This window comes from Drosophila ananassae, chromosome 2L (assembly GCF_017639315.1).
Source record: "Drosophila ananassae strain 14024-0371.13 chromosome 2L, ASM1763931v2, whole genome shotgun sequence".
NCBI classification, from domain to species: Eukaryota; Metazoa; Arthropoda; class Insecta; order Diptera; family Drosophilidae; genus Drosophila; species Drosophila ananassae.
Genome location: NC_057927.1, coordinates 16007344 through 16028334, shown reverse-complemented (window position 1 = coordinate 16028334; position 20991 = coordinate 16007344). Strand labels below are relative to the sequence as shown.

The 20991-nt window shown below is 46.9% G+C and overlaps 2 protein-coding genes across 2 annotated transcripts; both read right to left on the bottom strand.

The window, feature by feature from the left end:
* Nucleotides 1-2: 2 nt before the first annotated feature.
* Nucleotides 3-2765, bottom strand: LOC6501301. Its single transcript, XM_001954911.4, has 3 exons — nt 1522-2765; nt 321-500; nt 3-251 (listed from the first exon to the last, which is right to left on the bottom strand). Exons 1-3 carry the CDS (start codon nt 1547-1549, stop codon nt 217-219), a joined length of 243 nt encoding a protein of 80 aa, XP_001954947.1. The 5' UTR covers nt 1550-2765; the 3' UTR covers nt 3-216.
* On the bottom strand, nt 2379-20872 carry LOC6501300 (dynein beta chain, ciliary). The gene is made up of 28 exons (XM_044717757.1): nt 20070-20872; nt 19492-19644; nt 19212-19423; nt 18895-19136; nt 18540-18822; nt 18218-18483; nt 17701-18152; nt 16025-17601; nt 15538-15810; nt 15230-15259; nt 13098-15086; nt 12327-13039; nt 11605-11957; nt 10714-11537; nt 10296-10657; nt 10077-10233; nt 8653-10002; nt 8413-8582; nt 7851-8348; nt 7286-7796; nt 7062-7232; nt 6682-6998; nt 6210-6624; nt 4903-5904; nt 4697-4845; nt 3982-4114; nt 3326-3790; nt 2379-3249 (listed from the first exon to the last, which is right to left on the bottom strand). The coding sequence occupies exons 1-27, from the start codon at nt 20791-20793 to the stop codon at nt 3626-3628; spliced, it is 13491 nt and encodes a 4496-aa protein (XP_044573692.1). The 5' UTR covers nt 20794-20872; the 3' UTR covers nt 2379-3249; nt 3326-3625.
* Between the last annotated feature and the right edge of the window lie 119 nt (nt 20873-20991).

The window sequence follows — 20991 nt, the reverse complement described above, 5'->3', positions numbered from 1 at the left end:
GGTGCGTGTTATGATTACTTTATTTTTAATATTAAGAATTAATAATTATAGAATACATTAGAATTATGCATTTCGTTCCGGGGCGTGTTCTCTATTCCGCTGAAGTACAACTTAAAAATATCACACACAAATACCACGCGAAAAAGCCGAGTCCTCCAGCAGTCCTCCTCCATGATTTAAGTTTTTGCCTGCTGGACTACGAATCCTTCGAATCGATTATGGACACTCTTTGTCGCTTATCTTTTGAAAGTCTATGAATAGGTTGAAATAAAGAGTAGTTTAGAATTTAAATCAGACTCTAAATAAACTTGAAAACTCACTTGCATTCTGCAGACAATTCTCGACCTTCATTACGCAAACATTGCGATAGGTCTTGGTGGTTCCTTTGTCGTCCGCGGCACAGATCGAATTATAGGTCTGCGTCTCGCAATCCATGACGCACTTGGCATTGGCATCGGGCAGGCTCAGGCACTGGACCATCGTCATGGCGAAAAGGGCTACTATAAATAGAAGGGACATCACATCCGATTAGTTAGGCAGGAGGCGTGCGATTAGAACCGTCAGTCATAAAAAAACAACCACTGCCCGCATACAAAGCGCTGTTGATCAGCCCATCACGCCCCGTGATATCACCCACATCCACAGCCACATCCATATAGACAACCATCGATTCTAGGCGACGCCAGGCCGTCTGGCAATGCCGATGAATCGGCTTAATGGCCCCCGAGGCAGGGGCTATTGGAATTAGCGCTGCATACCTAATTAGCCATGTCGGCACGCAAAGGAAACATTCTGTTGCTAACAACTCTATTCGAGTACTAAATATTCCATTCATAAGTTGCATCGTAAAAGTGAATGAAGTTTATCCCACTCGGATTATTTTTTAATATTTAGTTTAATAAAAAGTCAACGCTTTAGTGGGTCAAGTGGCTTCTATTCTGACGCAGCATTTCTAAAAATCACATGTTACACATGTTTACTAGATTAAAAGTAAAAACATGCGTCAGCAATTCCACTACACTTCCAAAAAAGAAGTAACGACTTGATAAGCTGATTTAAAAATTACAATAAGAATTAATTACTCAAAATTTCTCAGAAAATCTCTGTTTGGAAATCCGAAAAGAACGTGTCACTTAAAATTCTTAGCACTCATTAAAATTTTAATGCAAAATTACAAAGAATTTAAAACTTTAAATTTCAAGAAATCGCTGTTTTTAGTATATTTCACTTAAAATTCTCTATTTTTCTGTATGATTCAAAGAAAAAATCATTTTTTATTCCCAGCTGCAATCTACTTTTTATTAACCTTAAAAAACCCAACTTATTAAAATAGATTTTTTCACTTAAAAAATTTCATGAATCACTGGCTTTAAAAAATTTTTCACCTAAAACTCCCAGTTTAAAATAATTTTGAATTTCTGTCCCCTTTCTACTTAAGTTTTCAAAGAAAATCCGCCAAAAGCCTAGCAGATATTTAAACTTTGTTTTAGTTTTAAACTTTATAGTTTTGTTTTTACTTACATGCTAACAATACTGCAAAGAACTTCATTTTGCTTGCAATTCGATGGGTAATTATTTCACCAAATTAATTAATTTATTTATTATATTTTGTGGTTAAACTATTTTTAAGCACACTTTGCACAATTTGATTTTGCTCAGCGTGAACTTTGCGGGTCAGACGAATTAATTATGCCGCTGCCTGCCTGGTTTCGGTTCGGATTGATTAAAAATGCTTTACGATTTTACGATTTCACGATTTATATATGTATATTCTATGGCCGATTCGGGGCTTGTCACTGAACCGCAGACACGTGTGTGTGCTACTGTTTTGGTTGGGCGATACGTATATAGATTAATTCGCGCACGATTTTAATTCCGACCCTGATTTGGATCCGATCCGACTCTATCGGCCGCACAGACGCGTCCAAATGCGAACTGAAACTGAAGCGCCGCCAAAGCGAAGAGCATATATCCTCCAGCCAGCTCGGACTCGGGTGGGCAAATTGATTAAATGACTAACTGACTCAGTGACTGATTGATGGCTTGGCGGCTGGTCGCTGCAGTTTGATTTTCAATTTATGTTTCGAGTTTGGGTTTTTGGGTTTGAGTTTGGGTTTTGGTTTGGGGCTCTCGGGTTCGGCAATCAATCAATCAATTCGGCTGTCCGTCCCACCGGCAATCTGTATCTGTATCCCGTATCTATATCTGTATCTGTATCCGTATCTGTATCTGTATCTGAACGGCTGACTGTATCTGGCTGTCGTCTGCCGTCGTAGCGCACGAATGTAGAATGATGTCCGACCACACAGTGCCTGTTAGTTTTATAGAATTTTTTCATGCTAAAAAGATTTACGCTCGTGTCGTCGTCTTCAATTTTCTTTTTGTTTCTCCGCGCACATTTCGCCGTAGCCCGTCCCGTAGTTGTTATTTTTTTTTTTATTATTTATTTATTTTTATTTTTTTGTATTATTCTTTTTTTTTTTCTTGTGGCTTTGTGTTGGCTTTGATTTGCTTTTTGTGTTTGCTTGCTGCTGCTGCTGGCTGGCTGGCTGGCTAGTTGGGAGGAAACCATAGCCCCGTACTCCGATCAATCGGTAGATCGGACCGATCGGTCGATCGTTTGATCGATACCCTCTCTACAGGCAGGTCACGTTGTCGCCGCCGCCGCTGGGATCGGGGATCGGGATTTTTGTGTTTGAATTATTCATGTACTTTTATGCAGTCACTAAAAACTCTTCGATTCTCCTCCTCGCTTCGCATACCGCTCAGCACTGACAAGATGCTGAGATGGTTGGATTCTTCAATCGCCTTTGGACGGGGGGCATCTTCGAAAATCTTTGAAAATTTCGTCAGCAAAACCGAGAACCGATTCGGAGCAGCAGGCTTATCAGCCAGAGAGCGACAAATACATAATGAACCGACTATAAAAAAAAAAAGAACAGCAAAAAAATATGAAAATTCTACAGTTGGTGACGGCCACGAGTTCACTCCACCCATCAAAGTCTATGAATTTTCTATGATGCTTTTAGCCAAAACATATAGTTTGTTATTTATGGATGCGCGACGCTTTTGATTTAGCTTTTTCATTAACATTTTTCAAATTTTTCTATCTCGGTATTCATTTGAGCTTATCAGCTGCGTTTGCCAGCTCATCCAATATTATCAATTTGGAACCAATTTCATTATATTTTAATGGTTTGTTGTCCTCCACTTGGTGGTTTCCATTTGGGCATTACCTACACTTAGTACCTATGAAAGTAAACAAATGCTGGGATGTAAACAAATGAAGTCACAGGACCGACATTGGAACTCAAAGAATTCATACCTGGAAGGGAAAATCCTTCGAGAAAATGGGGTCCCCAAAGATAGATGCAAAGATATAGACAGGTTTAGCTTTTTTTTTAGGTTTTATGCTAGTGCGCCTAAGGCAAGTCTACTTAGGAAGTGTTTATTTTAAAAACGTGCACTACATAAGGATGAAATCGAAAGTTGAACTTGAAGTCTACTTAGCAAACACGATACATTTTACTAACTTAGCTCTATTATTGTACTAAAGAGATGTCTTTCTAAATGGTGTTTCTGTTATCAGTTTCTACTAAATTAGTTGATAAATAAAATGGGTAAATTAGGTTTGAAGAAGTAATGCCACTCCGGCCAGTATCCATTTTCCCGGCTTGTCTTTGGTCTTGAGATTCAGATTGGAAACATAGGTGCTGGGGCCCCGGGTACGGGTCTTGTAGACGGGGCACTCGTACATGTTCCTCAGGTCTTGCTTATCTTGGGTGATGGCCTGCAAAAAATAAAGAAACCCACACACAATCAGAATAACATTAAGTGGAACAATAGATCGGAGTCGGAATCTAGTTTTCGAATTTATGCCAACATGCGCCAGCATCGAGACGCCACAGATCCGCCCTCGATTCGCAGATTCGATTATTTTTTGTGGCATTTGCATTTGACGAATTTGCAACGCAAACTCACCCGAATATTGATCACCGGCATTGAGGGATAGAGCTCCTTGAGGCGCGACTCCATGATGATGCCCTGCTGTATGTCCCACCTGGCGCCCTCCATGAAGATGCCGTGCACGCAGCATCCGTCCCGTGGCGCCGTCCTGCAATTACAAAATCGTGGCTCTAACTTGATCTCTAGATTATATCTTAATCTAGGCGTCTCCCCTAAGAGCTCCCCCGTCCAAATTAAGTCAATTAGAGGGGCGGGTGTCGGCCGAGGCTAATCTGCATCGACAAGTACATCGACGCGCCGGAGCCGGAGCCGAGTGGGTTGCTCCATTGTTCCAACGGCGGCGTCGCCAAGCGAAACGTGTCTGCCCGGGCGCCACTTAATAAGCAATCTGCGCCCAGCGATCGGCTCACAAACAAATGGAGGCTTGTAAATTACGAGCTATTAATAGGCAGCACATATTTATAGTCCGAGTGCTGGTTTAAAATTAGCTCTTATGAAATAGCATTCCGACTATTTTTAGAACCTCCAAGCCGGTCGCTGACTTGCAGCATTGATTGCCGCAGCGATTCTATACCCTAATAGGGGGTATACTGAAATATTGATTCCAAAGAAGTCTGTGACGCATAAAAATCGTAACACTTTTGCTCATGGTACTTGAGAGTGTAAGCATTCTCGGGAAGGGGTCAGTCCAGAAGTCAATTGGATATGGCGTGGCAATCAATTCACTCACGTAAATTCCTCCTTCTGCTTCTTGGTAACGTCACACTGGAGGCACATCTTGTCCAGCGGCAGATCATTGCGACGGGCGGTGCTCTGCATGATGGCGGTGAGCAGGGATTGCGGATTAAAGAATCCGGCCAGCCAGACGCAGGAGGGTAACTAAAATAAAAATAAATAAATCGAAATCAAATTCATAATAAGAAGGGTGATTCATACCACAAAATCGGTAGACCAAGTCTCCAGTTCGCGAAGACGCAGGCACAGATCAATGAACCAATTGTTGAGACCCAAGAGCGAAGGATACGCACGTTGCGTCCAAATGGGCGGTACTTGATCCAAAAACAGTGAATTCTCCAGCACCTCCATGTCCGACGTAATGGTCAATTCACCCTTTAAGCCCAAGTCCAACTCCTTCAGGCTGCGCTTCATCTCGCTGGTGAGGAAGTTCATCCGCTCGCACTCCTGAAAGGCCACTATAACATACGGCGTGCGCTCCTCCACCTTGTTCATGATCTCGACCATGTTGAACTCCTCGGGCAGCTTCTCGATGATCTCATCGACGATCTGCTTCACCTTGTCCTCGCGGGTCACCGTCGCCCCTCCGCCAGCTCCGGCATCCCGTGGCTGCATCTCGAACACTGTTCGGAATATGTTCTCCGCCCGCGTGGTGAGGAATCCAATCTCGGCATTAGGATGCAGTCCATATAGGTAGGGCGACTCTGCCGGCATCATTTCATCTACATAGGTGTGGTAGCCCAGATAGTCCGTATTGGGAGGCGCCGGGAAGGAGGGCGCCAGGAAGAGTTCACCATCGACCAGGTCCGGCTGCATGTACTCTTCCAGATAAGTAATGCATAGCCGGCGATCCCAGTCGTCCGTGATATGACCTCCGTACATGATCTCCCCGAACAGATATCGCAGATCCTCCCACGGCACCTTGGCATTGGCCTCCAAGTAATTGTATAGCACGGACACACTGATGTTCAGATCGCCCACATTGAAGGGATAGATCTTGTTCCAGCCCTGGGGCCCAAACTTGCGTCGCTCCGCCACGACGGCGTGGAAGTAGCAGAGCGAGAACAGGATGGCCTTGAACTCGGCCTCCTTGCCGGACATCTCCAAGGTCTCCTGGGTGAAGTTGTCCAGGGCCTTGTGCAGATTGGCCAGCATGCCCGTAGGTGGCTCGTTGGTGATCTTGATCGAAGACTCTAAGATCCCCTATAAGTCAAATGGGAAATCTCTTGTTTAGTTTCATGTTTCCAAAGATGGAGATTTTTATCAAACAATATCCATTAGAAATGGGATAATAGAATCAAATAATATTCCTACTACTAAGATCTATCTATGTCTACAAATATATTATCTACGGAGTCTGAAAAACCAAATGTACTGGGATTTACCTTTAAACCCATTTAAATGAATAGATCGAATAGAACATGCATAATAAAGAAAATTCAATATTCACTCAATATTTTCCTTGAATCGTAAAGAATATAGTCCTTAATTATCCTTTATGTATTTACCTGTGGAATGATGTGAGCCGAGGGTGTTGATGCTGGCTCTGCACTAAGGAACATCCGATAGTCCGGGTGCGAGTCCTCGGCGTAGTATTCTAGCTTCTTCTCAAGTACTGGCAGCCACTTCCTGACCAAATGTATATTCTGCAGAACCACCCAGTGGCCGTTCTTGGCAGCCGTGTCCATGGCCGCCTCGGCAATGCATTCCTGGCCCTGACCCAAAGACACATTATGGAAATTACCCAGATCCATGGTGAAGCCCATTTGTTTGCCTAGGGCTTCCACGTCCTTAAGGGGATTAACGCCGGGCGATAGGATAAAGAAGATTGGAGTAGAAGGACTGGCTTCCTCGTAGGACTTGGCAAACTCCATAGCGCGGTTCTCCACATATTTTGATCCCAGCTTCTCTTCAATAAAGTCCCTAAAGAAGATGGTGGTTAGGAATAAAAAGTTTAATATTTTTCTTTTAAATACTCACGCTAAAGCATAGGTCATACGATCGGGTCTTAGAGCTCGTATCATGCAGAGCCTCTGTAAGGCCGTTTTGTTCTTCCACTCCTGCGGGAACTTCTCTTTCTCGGGCAACTCCGACTCCACCAGTTTCTTCCAGCGCTTCGAGGAGGTCTCAATGTCGCGGTCCAGGTTCCTGAATTCATCTTTGGACGCTAGACTGCAAATTCCGCCCCACGATTGATTGGTCAGAAAGTCCACAGGACTTGTCACATGTGGCTTGATCGGGAAGCGGAGTAGGAAGTCCAGTTCCGCGGATGTAACCTCCTCGTTCATAAGCAGTATCTGTCAAGGATGATATATCAATTGTCTAAGATTATTTTCATTTGGCTTTTAGCAAGGGCTCACCTGAAATGTCATTTGCGAGGCGAAGATGAGCTTGTCGCATTCGAAAAGACCACGCGAAGTATACTGAAAGACCGAATACGTTATACAATCGATCAGATTGGACACTCGCAAATCCAAAGTTTCGCCCGGTTCAGCCTTGGCTATGGCCTTTTGGAACACTACACTAAAAGCCTGTAAGTAATATGCCATATAGAGATTATAATCCATACTAATATTCCACTTACTTTCAGTGAAAACTGATAGATCGGATTGATAGTGTTTAGTTCGTTGAGAATGAAATATAGCAGACTGGCTCGGGCAGCCGCAGGTCTGTAGTATTCTCGGGCCTTGTCGATCTCCTTGGATGTTATCTTCGCCTCGGCGACCTTCTCCTCGATCTCCGACGCGGTGCTCTTGGTGGTCTCCAGATTCTCGACAAGCGCCGTGTCACCTAAAATATTCTCACCCGCCGACGAAAGGCGCGATAGAAGGTCGTCCTCCAGTTTCTTGAGCATGATCTTGAAGTCATTCTGTTGCTTTGTAAGTTCGGCTTTCAGTTCCTCCAGATCGGGACGCTCCGCCTTCACCACTTCCGCCAGAAGTTGGTCCTCCAGTCCGTCTCGTGTTACGGTGAAGTTAATAAGTGTGGTTTGTGCTTGCATCTCAGGCTTGTAGTGCGGGTTGGCTAGTTTGGTGTGCAGGATTAAGCGGAAGTTAGAGTTGTATTCGACCTCCTTGTCTCCGATTTTAATTGCCCTAAAAAGAAAGGAGACTTAGAATATAGCTGGATAATAGGACTCCTTTACTTACTTTCCCTTTTTAATCAAATTTCGACCCAGTAATGAGTCCAGCACTGGGTCCAGGTTCTCGTCAATGTTCTCGATCAGTACAGTGTTTCCCGCGTTGATGGACTTCTCGATGATGTCCAGATAGCTGCGTTGACCTAGACGAATCACCTTCAGCTCCTCACCATACTTTTGCTTGATCCATTTGACTCCCTGTAGTTGGGGATCGATCATTAGCGGCCAGCGGTCTGAGTTGGACAGGATGGTGGCATTCTCAATCGACATCCTATCGCTGGGCAGACCTTCGTTTGTCCAAATGGCGATGGTGGTGTCGTCGGTCAGCAGCGACAATGGATCGAGATTCTCGGTTGTGGGTATGGGCGGATCGATGCTCTTCAAAAAGGGAGTCCACATCTTGAGTAGAAGATCGATGCGGAATCCTTTCGTAAAACAGCCGACATAGGAAATAAAGGCGGTAATGAGTAGAATGTCGCCGGGTAAGGTAATTCCCTGCTTGACGAAGCTTTATGGTGGAATACAAGATAATTAATTACATGTTAGTTAATATTGTTAATTTGGAATCTCACTTGTTGACTGCTTCCGCCCAGCGGACATTTTCACTGGCCAGGCCGCCCACCAGGCGATTGGCCAGCGCGATGGTTGCTTGAGTGGCGTCCGCCTCCTGCTGACAACGCAGTTTATCGGCTGTAGCCTTCTCGAAATCCGCCGTCAGCTTGGCCAGCTGTTCCTCGAGGCTCTGGAAGGAAAATTAAAGATTTTGTTAAGCCGTTTGCATTGTGTTAGCATTAAAGAAAATAATATCTTACCGCGACTTTCCGCTTGATGCCTGCCAGTTTGTCCTGGGCCGCTGCCAGCTCAGCATTGGCGGCCGCTAGGGCCTTCCGTTTGGGCTCCACGTCGCAGTAGACCTCGTAGAACTTTATGATATTTATCACCCAGGCGCATAGGCCAGCTGCAGCTCCCGACTTGGAGCGTACAAACTCCGGCTCGAACTCCGGATCCTTCAGGTACGGCTGGATGGCCTTTATGATCTCCGGGTGGATGTTCTCTTTGTCGTAATTGATCAACGAATCGAGGAACGTGTCCACCTTGGCCATGGCGATTTTGGCCGCCTTCCAGGAGCGGTCTTTGGGTAACTTGCCTCCCGGGGAGAGCAGCACCATGACGGCAGCCGTCACATTGGTGACCGCGCCAGGCGGCGAACCAAAGCTCTTGAGCTCGGTAAGATTGGCTTTGTTGAGGGTGTTGAGCGCCTCCTGGGCGGCGGTCAGGGCGGGCTCCGCCTTGAGGAGATCCTCCTCGCAGTCTCGCTGCTTCTTGGTGACTTCGTCGGCTATCAAAGCAACCTTCATTTCCTCCTCATCGGCCACGGCTTTCTCCGTTTGCACCTTCTCCGTCTCGATGCCCACAATCTCGATGAGGGCGTCAGCCGCGTCGTTCTTCTCCTTCAGCTCGATCTCCTGAACGGCGAGCTTCACCTTCAGATCGGCCACTTGCAGGGCAGTGGATCGGAGCTTCTCAAGTCCGTTCTCCAGCCGCTCGATCTTACTCTGCAGATCCTCATGCTTATGATTCAATAGCTTGATATAGAGATTGATCTGCTCCAGGTAGCTCTTTGGGGTTGTGTAGTTGTACCGTCGCTCGTTCTGTAAGTACACCTTCGAGGTCGTGTTGACCGAGGTGTGGACGTAGGCCATGAACTTTGCCACAGAGTCGCGGTGGTTCTCCGGTAGCACCTTGTTCTGGGCGAGGAAGTTCATGGCCACCGAGATGAGTGCTTCCTGAGGCCATTCGTGGAACCAATTGATGGATGTGGCATTGATGATGGCAGGGAATTTTCTCGACCGAACACGCAATGTTGAACCCACTGGTGAAAAGCACAGAACTATCTTCAGTTGCTTGCGCACTCGATCGATGAAGAATTTCCAGCAGTTTTCCCTCGTGTCAACCAGTCCCGCACCTTTGACCTCATTGCGGACGCCAGCGATTATGTTCTCGATCTCGTCGTCCGGAAACAGATCTGGGATCTCGCCAGTGGCTAACATATCGTTGATTAAGACAAGAAAATCCTCGCTGGGGATTTGTGCATCCGTCATTAGGAACATAATGCCAACATTCTTGAGTCCGGCCTTCAAATAAAGTCCTGAAAATTCATTCTGCAATGAAAGATCACCAAATTCAACAGTCAATAGGATCGTTTAAAGGTTTTATTTGGTATGATTAAAGAAACCTTCAAGTCATTGACTCCGTATCCCTTCTTTAGCTGTATCTGCACGACCTCCAAGCTGGATATGAATGCTGCCAAGCGCGCTAGAGATTGTTTCCCGCTGCCACCAACACCAACCAATAGAGCGCTGCCACGCGGTGATTCTAAAATGCGATTGATTCTGGAAAGCAAGATATATGTTTTAAGATCCTTTTGAGTCACTTGCAGTTAAGGAAGACCCACCTGCAGACGTGCATCATCGCATCCTCGAATAACACCAGATTCATGGCAGCGACTAGATCATTATACGATGACATTGCTTCCTGAAGGAGTTTGTGAAGCTCAGGCCAACCCTTGATGGGCATGTACTTAGGATCACCAATTCCTCCAGCGAAATGACAGTAGATATTCGGCTTGTCGAATATAACGGATTCGTCAATTTCTTCGAACGACTTCTTGACAATGTCATGCTGCATTTTGGTAAAGCTATCGATGTCCTTATCGTCGGTTAGCTTATCCGAGTACACACGCTGTGTCTCATGTTGCCACAAACGTATAAGATCTGTAGAGCCCGCCAAGCACTCTGTCGAACTGAATAGCAATCCCTACAGGGTATAGACATATTTAATAAAATAATTCAATTAATAATGTATCTTCCTACCTGAAATACATTGCTGATATCTCGCAGATTAAAGATGTAATGGGATTTTATCGCCGTGGGCAGGAACACCTGCAAACACTTGTTGTGGAGCGCAATCGTGGCTGCCACAATGTTTGGCGTCATCCTTGTTACAATCGGGTTGAATTTCTGCTCCGCATTGGCAAAATGCTGCGCCAAAATAGCCGAGTACATAACCGTGATGGACTCGGGTCCGGGGAAACTGACTGCTAGGACGCAGAAGTGGCGCTGCAGGCGCGGATTAATCGTGAAACTGCCCGAGGTGGGGTTCATACAGGCCACATACTGACAGTTGTGGATGTCCTTGAGGGTCAGCTTGTTTCGGTCGTACCAGTGGCCGTAGTCCAGGTGCTGGCGCATCAGGGTGTGCGGCTGCACTGTGCCATACTGGTCCACCTCGGGCATATTGATGTCGTCCACGAAGTAACAGAGGAGCTTGTTGCCGGGCGGTCCGTAGTTGCGACCCGCCTTCTTCTCCAGCGGCTTCTCGAGGATCTTCTGCAACATCTCGGACGTTGTGTAGAAATTGAATGGTATTGTAGTGACAGCGTAATTCTCAGATAGCGATTGAAGCTTCTCGTTCACCAGTACGGTCTTGCCGCAGCCGGCATTCCCCACTAGCATCACCGGGTGCTTCTTATCCATCAGGAGATCTAGGAAGTAACGCAGGCGAATCGACTCGGAGGTGTGCACGATGACAGCCTGCAGCGGCAGGTCCGAGTCCAGCTCGAACTTCGGTATCTTCTCCGTCCAGGGCAGGAAGGTCTTTGTTTCGCTATCCAGGAAATAGTCGAAAACTGTTCCGCCTTTTGTGTGTGAGTTTTATGGTAAGGTTCAAGGGTTAAACTAAAAGGTCACAAAAGCGGCACTCACCTGGCGGGAACTTAACAGTTTTGAACTCATTTACCCACCATTTGCTGAACTCCACGCGGTAGTCAATGGCTTGATCCTGGAACATGGCCGATCCGAAGGCCCAGATACAGGCAAAAACAAAGTACAGTTCGTGCCATTCTTTTGGACAATCGGCTGGCGTGTTCGCTGGGATTAGAAAACAGTTTAGCAGATGGCACAGCATTTGTATGTGGGCCATTTCGGCGACTGGCGTGATCTTCTTGAATCGCACGCGAATCGTTTCCAATGAAGGCGGTATGTACTTATCAAATAACATGACCAAATTGGACTTTTCGGCTGGAATTTTGCGCGTTTCAACCCAACTGGTCACATAGCTGTAAGAAAATGCAGGTTAATACCTATTCCTTATAACAATAAAATGGCCAAAATACAAATCCAGTCAAACAAGTATCTCAAGGATTCTGAATTCAAGTACAAACTTGGGTTATCTTAGAGAGGAACTATCCACTCTTCCCACGACTATGAATTTATTTGACTGAATTTATATACTTTTATCCAATTTTTATAAAAACCAAAATAAAATAATAAATATTTATCATTTTCGTTGAACTTTTTGGCTAGAAAATAAAAAATCTTTGATTCATCACCAATTGTAGAAACGCCAATGGGTTTTTTTGGGGGGAAAGTAATTTGCAATCATTTTTGAGCCATGACATAGTGTACTTAATAATCCGAGTACTCACGGATTCCAACCCAAGTCCTGCGGATTAATGTACAGGATGCCAGCCCTGGATACGGTTGCCGGCGTTGCTGTTCTCAGGTTGGAGATCTCGAAGAGCAAACGCATCGAAGGCGTCAACGCAATGCGCTCGTTGCTGGCCAGTGTGAGGACCTTGTTGTCGTCCATCACGGTGTTCAAACTTTCAATCCACATGGGATCGATATCGCCGTCGAGCACGATCCACTTTGGTTGATCGCCCGTTATGTTTGCCTGATCCCGCATCAATACCGAGAACAGGCCGTCTTTCCACTCGCGAGTCGCCGGGTTGATAATGCCGAAGAGTTCATCATTGGTCACAGCTTTCGGATTCAAGTCATTGAATATGGGTTTCCGCTTGATGTTCTGGTAGGTGCGCAGCAGCGTCTTCCACACCTGGGTCTTGCCAGTGCCCGCGTTGCCAACGATGAACACGGAGTGACGTACCTCCAACAGCTCCTCCAGCTGCACCACTTTCAGGATAAAATTGTCTTCTGGTTGCAGTAGCAGGTCAGAGGCCGCTTGTTTTACGGTGCGCTCAAAATCCTGATCACGTTTGCGGGGCACATCCAGGGCGGGAAACAGGTCGCTGATGAGCCCCATGAACACCGGCATGTCGTCCGTGATTATTTTCGGTATGTTGAAGTCGCGGAGGGCGCGCATGAGCACTTCCTCCTCGGGACGTCCGGGATCTCCTCTCTAAAATAGATGATATTTTTAAATACTTAAACACTTCTTACTTAATAAACCCCCTTACCTTGAGAGATCCTGCCACAACGAGCACAGACTTGATGGCCCGAAGACCCCAATCGTAGTGATCCTGCTTGGACAACAGCTCCTTGCACAAAGTGTACAGGGTGATGAACTTACGGGCCAGGACACGCGCATCCTGGAATCCCTCGGCCACCAGCATAATCTCGCAGATGAGCTCAAAGTCCGGCACGACCATGGCGCACGGACGGAAGAGAGCCTTAAGATTCTCCGGCAGCTCTGTGCGTCCCGCGTAGCCAGGATTCATGGTGATGAAAATGCCGACAGTGGGTACGCAGCTTATCATTTCGCCCATAAAGTTGAACTTCTCCTTTTTGTCGCGAATGGCGTCCTGTACGGACTTCACCTGGACGGCCACCACCGAGAGGACTTCCACGGTGATGCGATTGAACTCGTCGAAGCAGCCCCATGCGCCCGTTTGGGCCAATCCTTTGTAGATGTTGCCGCAGGACTGATAGTCCATCTGCTCGGAGCAGTTGAAGACGTAGACCATGATGCCGATGGCCCGTCCCAGGTCCTTGGTGGTTTCTGTCTTACCCGTGCCGGCTGGCCCGGCCGGGGCTCCGCCCATCACCAGGTGGAGGGACTGTGTCAGTGTTATATAACAACGATCTGTGAGCGGCGTTATCACCAGGCGTGGCGTATTGCCCAAGTATTCGTGACAATACTGGAACTCGGCGTCGCAGATATTGGCAAAACAGTCCTTCTCCACATCGTCGAAGCGATGCCTCAGCTGCGATTGCCACATAAACGCGGAACCCGAATCCAATTTGGCCTGAATCATCTTGGCGACCACATCTCTTGAGTGCACATCAATGGTGCATATCGTCATTATCTTCTGACGATCGCCTTTGCTAAGCTCGCCCAACAGAAGCGTTATGAGCAGGCTGAGCTGCGATATCTGCTTCTTGTAATAGTCCTTGATGGCGTTGTCGTATCCCTCCTCCAGCCGGCCGAAGGCTATGTTCACCTCGGTTGACCACCAGATCTGCGATCCGCAGAGTGACACCTGGGCGGGATAGTCGAACAGCCACTGTTCCCGCTGCTTCTCCTCGTAAGCGATTACCGCTTCGGTGACGTAGTGCCTCAAACTGGCACGCATTGCCGCCTGGATGCGATTCAGCCAGACCTCAACGGGTCCCCGGATGCTGGCCAGTTCGCTAAATTCCACATATTCGCCATCTTTGGCGTACATTCCGGAGGCGGTCTCAATCTCGCCAGACTCGTCCTTGTTGAACTTCAAGCGTGCGATTGAATCGAAGAGCTTGGTCAGGTGTTTGGTCACCATTTCGGGTTGGATGCCGTTGCTGAGCACGTCCAGCAAATCGGCCGAGGACACAAAGTAAAAGCGCGGGAATGCCAAGCGTTTCGTTTCCAAGTACTCTGCCAACGCCTTCTCGCATAGCGTAAGCTCCTTCTGCAAATGCTCCAGGCGTTCGATCAGGCCCGATCGATTCGTGGACGCCACCACGTTCGACGAGACGGACATCTCGTCCATGAGAACGCGGAACTCGGCGTCGATGTTATCGAAGCGCACCGAATCGACGGGGAGCTGTTTGCGTATGTCTTCCGAACTCATGAAGATACTCTCAAGATGGGTCCAAGTGCGTTGCACCTCAAACCAAACGGTTATCACTTGATCGGCGATCATAAGCTTATTCTGCCAAGTGGAGACTTCCTCGAGGAAATGGGCGATGTACTTGGATGTTATGAGATTCTGTAGGCAAACCTGATTATCTTCAAGCGTCTCTATGAGTTCTTCCGATGCCTTTAGGAGGTTACAGCCAGTGCGCGGGTGCAGTTCGTGGTCGAACTCCATGGCCGACCAGGTGGTATTCAAATCCCTCAGTATCTTCTCCATGGACATCTCCTTGACGGCCTTGTCCACAATGTTCTTAACCTCCTCCTCGCATTCGTGCAGATTGAGTCCTAATAGTTCCGCCAGCGTTGTCTCGTGATCCATGATGAACTTGACCTATAAAGAGGACCTCAGTAAAGCAAAAGTGGAAGCCGGAATTGGGGTGCCAAGGCTACGTCTGCAGTGGATCTAAAGCTACTAAAGACTACTACCGACTACGGACACATGCGATATGTGCCTGTCTTGGCTAGGCCACTTACGGTCACTTCTTTGGGCAGGGCGGCCAGACTCTGCAATGAAATGGTATTTACAAGAACTGTACAGTTTCTGCCGGGCACAAAAATCCCGGAAATCAAGCGGAAACGAAAGAAAGAACGATCGATTATGTAAAAAAGGTATTGTTGCTATATGTAAGTATGTACAAAGGAGCATCCTTAAACAGGACGGCTCGGGTGCTAGGGGAGTGGAGAGAGATTTACATGGATTATTTACAGTCAGGCCAAATATCTGGGATTGGCTTAGGAGATCAAAAAAACATATAGCATATAGTTGGAAGCACAAAATAGACCTTGGTCGAGTTCATGAGCTGGTTCCAGTGCCGCTCCCTGATGGCTGGATTCTGAAGCTCGCCGACTGCCCTAAGTGAGGTGAGCATATTCTTCACCGTAGACTCCAGATTGATGAAAGTATCCCACGGACGCATCTCCTTGTCCAGTAGACGTATATCTTTGGCAAACTTTTTGCACTCGATATCCATGTTCTCCACATCGACCTTCCGCCATGGCGTCGTTTTCCAGTCGTCTATGCTTGTCTGCACAATATTTACGTAGTCCCAGAGTTGCTGAGCAGTTGTTAAAACAATCAGGAACATTAGTATGCAATCGATTATCAATTATAATTGTTATTAGTTAATAGCTTGGGGGAAAAAAGTAAAAGCTCAAGTTCCACATGTGGCATGCAAGAATTTAGTACGAGTTCAAGATTAAAACATGCACAGACAAAAAGGAAGAAAAAGGAAACGGGTGAGTACTTCGACTAAACAGGACTCTAGGTACCTTGAGCATGCGCAGCTCCTTGCGGCACTGCTTGAGGACTTTGAACTCCGGAATGTTGACCTCGAAGAGACTGCCCGACTCCTGGATGTCCCGCATCTCGCTCTCGCACAGGAACATGTCGTCATTGATGCGATCCATGAGGAGGTACGGTTTAAAGCAATCGAACCGGAAGAAGTCGTAGGTCTTGAAGACCTCGCGGAACAGCTGTATGTGGCTCTCAAAAAGGGCGATTTTGTTCCGGATGCTGACCACCTCTGTGGCCTGCAGGGGCGACACCTGCTGCTTCACAGTGGTGGCGATCTTCTTGGTGTTGGCCCACTGCTCCGGCAGCTCCTGCAGCAGCACGTTCACCTCCTCGGGAATGTCCATGTCGTAGTATTTTAGTAGCTGAATAGTCTCCTGCATGGGCTCGAACATCTCGTCCGTTCGGGCTGCCCGCTCCTTTACTTGCATGAGGAAGGCCATGATGCTAACCAGGCCCTCGTAGTCCTTTTCCTTCACGGTCTGCAGGAGGCCCTCGTCCGCCTTGCGAATGAAGTGACTCAGGTTCATCAGACTGGAGGTGACAGTCGTTACCAAATGCTCCTTGAACATGTTGCCCCACTTGCAGACTGTATTGAGTAGTGCCTGACGGAAGGGTCTGACGTCCACCTGGAACCAGGAGCTGAACACCTGGAAGGGTGCAATGTCCTCGATCTCGTTGAACAAGGACTCGTAGTTATCGATTTGTTCCCTGAAAGCCTCAATTGTCGGTTGACACGGCTGTGGCGGTGGCTGATTGGGATCGTTTATCATGAGCAGCTCAATCTCGTCCGGATCCAACATCCTTCCAAACTCCAGGAAGTATTCCATGCACTCTTCGCGATCATCCAGCCAGAGGTATGAGTATCTTTCGAACTGGCGACAGAATCGCGATGCTTCCTCCATTACCAAATCCACTCCGTTGAGGATTTCACGGCGCATGTCTATGATGTCCTGGTTTTCCTTTATCATCTCTACGTAGTTTCGCTTTTCATTCGGCTTCAGGCGTTTGATTAGCGAACCCATTTTCATAATGTCCCTCATCAGCTCGATCAGCATGTTATTGAAGCCCATGGGATCGTCGGGATCCAAGGAAGGAACAAACACCAGATTGGGTTCCACCAGTTCCAAGCGGGACTCGAACAACGGAGCATAGTTGTTCTCCGGATCCATGTTTTCCGCCAAATATCCCACACTAACTCCCACCGTTCGGAGGATGTTTTCGTAGACTATGTTGTCCACAAAGTCCACATAACTAAGCCAGACAGGATCGTCCTGTTTGGCCTCCATGTCAAACTGCAGCATATTATCCTGCAGTAGCTTATGAATTTCTATGGAGGCGGACTGGATTTCCGTATAACGCTTGGCCGTGCGATCAGGTCGCTCGTCTATTGACAGCACCGTATCCTTTTTGCAATCCCGCCTTTCGAAGAGGGGTTGCTTGGCCCAAACGCCCATTATCTTGCGAATCTGACGGAGGTTACCCTGCGTGTGATCCATACGGTTCTGGAGAGCAGCCACAGGCTTTCGAAGCTTGTCCAAATAAGTCAAGATATCTGTAAAATATTTAAATATAATATTTAACCTGTTTCGCGCATTCTTTTTAAGTTTTTAAAGAATTTTTTTTTTTTTAAGAACTGAATATCTTTAATTACCTGACGAATTCCAAACGAGCTGCTCCACACCGATCTTGACCAAATCATCAATCATCTTTATCTCGGGTTCGATCAGCCTGAGCTCCACCGGCGAGCTGCCCTCTTGGATGCTGTTGTACCAGTCGATTGTCTTCTCGAGATTCAAAGTGTAGGATCGGAAGACGTCGGTCTTTTCGGCAAAGTCAATTGCTATTTGGGGAATGCCGTCGATCCTCATCTGCTGCAAATAGTGAACCTCTCGGAGAATGGAGAACAGAGCGGCGCTGAAGTTTAGAATGAGTGAATGGCTGCGAGGATCGCGGGCTATCAGCGATTTCTTAAGATTCTCCTCGATTTGGCCATCCAGACGCTCGGCCCAGTCATCAAAGAACTGGGTCTTGCAGGCTCCCAGCTTTACCATAAGAACTTCGTAGCGTTCCACTATTTCCAGGGATTTTTCTGTCTTGGTTATTCTGAAGATAAATTTATTGTTAGGAATTACTTCATATATTTTATATTAAATAATGGGATATCTTACTCATGCTGGAGTGCTTTAAAGTGTTTGATTGGAGCTGTGATCCGGGTTTCCAGCTGGTGGCACCACCGGATGAAGGCCGCCACGGGTGGACAATTGTAGTTGGGAAACAGATTGTCGCCCACTTTCTTGAGTTCCATTTGCTTGTCGTAAATGGTTTCGCAAACTGTCATTTCATCGTCCAACATGCGTACTATTTCCGCATATCGCTGGGTAAACTCCTCCTTGATCTTTGGACGATCCAGGACACTGCCCACGATGCTAATGAGCTAAGGATCAACAATATATTACGTTTTATAACTTGCAGGTCATAATCGATAATCACCTTGAATATACTCTCCAGGTTATGGCAATCATCGAAGGCTTGGCAGAGTATGGCTGCCAGTTTCATGTCCAGTTCCAGGATACGGGTCTGGAAGCCCTTGAAATCATCATCGAACTCGTGATCATCCGGATCCAGGACATCATAGCTCTTCGAGGCAAAAGCCGTGAAGTATTGATTGAACTCCACATAGACATCCGTGATGCGAGTGCTTAGCTGGCGACCTCGCAGCCCACCGATTTCGACTTTCTCTAATTTCAGGAATTCAATCACAGTAAAGAAGAACCTTTAAGGATACAAAAAAATATTAAAGGGAATTCCAAAAATGTATATAATATATAAGTAAAGTTAAAATCACCATTGTATGGTTGTAAGCCGCTCCAGAAAGGCATTAAAGCGCTTGAAAACTGAATTTGGATGAAAGGTCCACAAAATCGGGGGCCGCTCTTCAGGCTCCGTGAAGAATGTGGCTAGTCGTTCCTTGTAATAGTCAAATAGTTCTCGGAAGAACTTAAGGATCTGTATGGACAGGGTGAGCCGTTGCATGGCCTCATCAATATCGCTGTGGAATATTGAAGATGGATCCAAATATCGCTTGGCCTGGATAACGAAATGCCAAGATTGCATCACAGTTTAAATAATTGATTTTTCCATCATTCCGAAGAAACTGCTCACCTGGTGGATAATCAAATTGCATATTTCCTGCAGCAGTACGGTTATTTTCGCAGATTGGCAATAGTAACGCGAATTACCCCACAAAATGCCAACCGTATTCATGAACGGAATGAGCAGTGGCTTGCACTCGGCAAAATCCATCTCCTCCAGGTGCTGAAGGGGTCGTTTCAGCGGGTTCAAATATAGTGTTATGTCCTTTGCCTCCGCCAGTGCTATGAAAATTACCCATTTGCATGCAAAAATCACATTCCGTGCCATCGATAATATACTAACTACTCACCCGTAACGACATTCTTGAAGAGGGTCTGGAAACATGGATGGTAGGCACTCATCGAGTACTCGAGTATCAGGGCCATGGCCCGGATACGCTCATTGCGCAATTGGTCATAGATAAAGGATAGATTCTTGAGGCGATTATTCCAAAAGGTAAATTCTGGAAAACCAAATTAGAAGGATTAAAAAATTAGGATAAATAATTTCAAGGCGGCTATAACTATAGCATTGTAGGGATTATCATCTGCAAATCTAGTTTAGAATCATAAAAAATCCAGGTTTTTAGGCAAATCATACCAATAGCTTCCACCTTCCTCGAAAATGTGAAGCTCACTTGGCAAAAGCAACTATAAATCCCAAATGAAAACCCTTTTCTTACGATAATAACCAAATAAATATTGCATGCAAGCGGAATGTCATTTGTGAACAGATAATAAAGAAAGGCAACAAAAACTTTTCACAGGACATGCAAATTCCGAGGCACCGCCATCGGGGTTGCTAGGATATGGGAAGACTTGAATTTTATCAATAAATAATAAATGTGTGGAAGCCAAAAATAAAACACATGACACGACCGCCACCCACCTGTGTGTGGAGTGGGATTCTGGCCATTGGCAAAGGCATTCGAGGGGCTCTCCTTGATGACCTCGTGGATCTGGGTGGCCCACTTGATGACCACGCCCTCGATGGCGCTCTTCAGATACAAATCGAACTGGCACTGCTCCGTTTCAACCAGCTCCTTCGCCGCCTTCACAATCTTCTCAACGCCCACGGGCATAGCCAGGATGGTCTCGCCGCTCACCTGCCCCTTCACCTGGTGCACGGTGCTCTTTAGGCTATGAACATGCTTCTGCACATCCTGGGCCACCATGATGGGCCAAGTGCGGTAGTTATCCTCGTTGGAGAGCAGGGGCACAAGGACCTCCTCTACCAGGGCGGACAACTGATCAATGGTCCGCGTGGCCAGGTCCCCGTAGATGATGAAGTTGCCACAATCCTCCCGTGGAATCGGCTTGGCATATCGCTTGATGAAGTACACGCCCTTGCTTTTCAGCTGGGAGAGTGGAAACGTGGTCGAGGGCACTAATTGGGCGGCCGGCGTCAGGATGATGATGAGGACTACTGGTGTACACCGGTCCAAGAACTCCTTGATAATGCCCTTGTGCTCCTCCACCGTTATGACGCGGGTCCACTTCTCCGGCTTCAGTTTGAGCGACTTGATGACGAAGGAGCCCATCAGCTCCAGTCGCGGGTCCGGACCTCCTCCGGCCGCTGCAGCGGCTGCCTCGGCGCTGGTGGATGGTTCCATCGCAACCCACTGATGGGTGGTTGGGTGGTTGGGTTGTTTGGTTGCTTCTCCTGCAGTGGTTGCCTTGTTGTTGTTATTATTGTCTGTTGTTTATTCTGGGGATGAGGTGCACATGCATATTTGAGTGTTTGCCTGACCTTGTTACCACTAACAACAAATATCATAAATAAAATCAATCAAAAAAATAAAAATCAATAC

Bases quoted from the DNA above. Each gene is read 5' to 3' on its own strand.
- LOC6501301 (XM_001954911.4), bottom strand. From the start codon at position 1,549: ATGAAGTTCTTTGCAGTATTGTTAGCAT. The intron at 501-1,521 runs GTAAGTAAAAAC...TTCTATTTATAG, and splicing joins CTTTGCAGTATTGTTAGCAT to TAGCCCTTTTCGCCATGACG. The intron at 252-320 runs GTGAGTTTTCAA...ACCTATTCATAG, and splicing joins GAATTGTCTGCAGAATGCAA to ACTTTCAAAAGATAAGCGAC.
- LOC6501300 (XM_044717757.1), bottom strand. From the start codon at position 20,793: ATGGAACCATCCACCAGCGCCGAGGCAGCCGCTGCAGCGGCCGGAGGA. The intron at 15,260-15,537 runs GTCTATTTTGTG...ATTTCATTGCAG, and splicing joins AGCTCATGAACTCGACCAAG to AGTCTGGCCGCCCTGCCCAA. The intron at 11,958-12,326 runs GTGAGTACTCGG...ATTTTCTTACAG, and splicing joins CAGGACTTGGGTTGGAATCC to CTATGTGACCAGTTGGGTTG.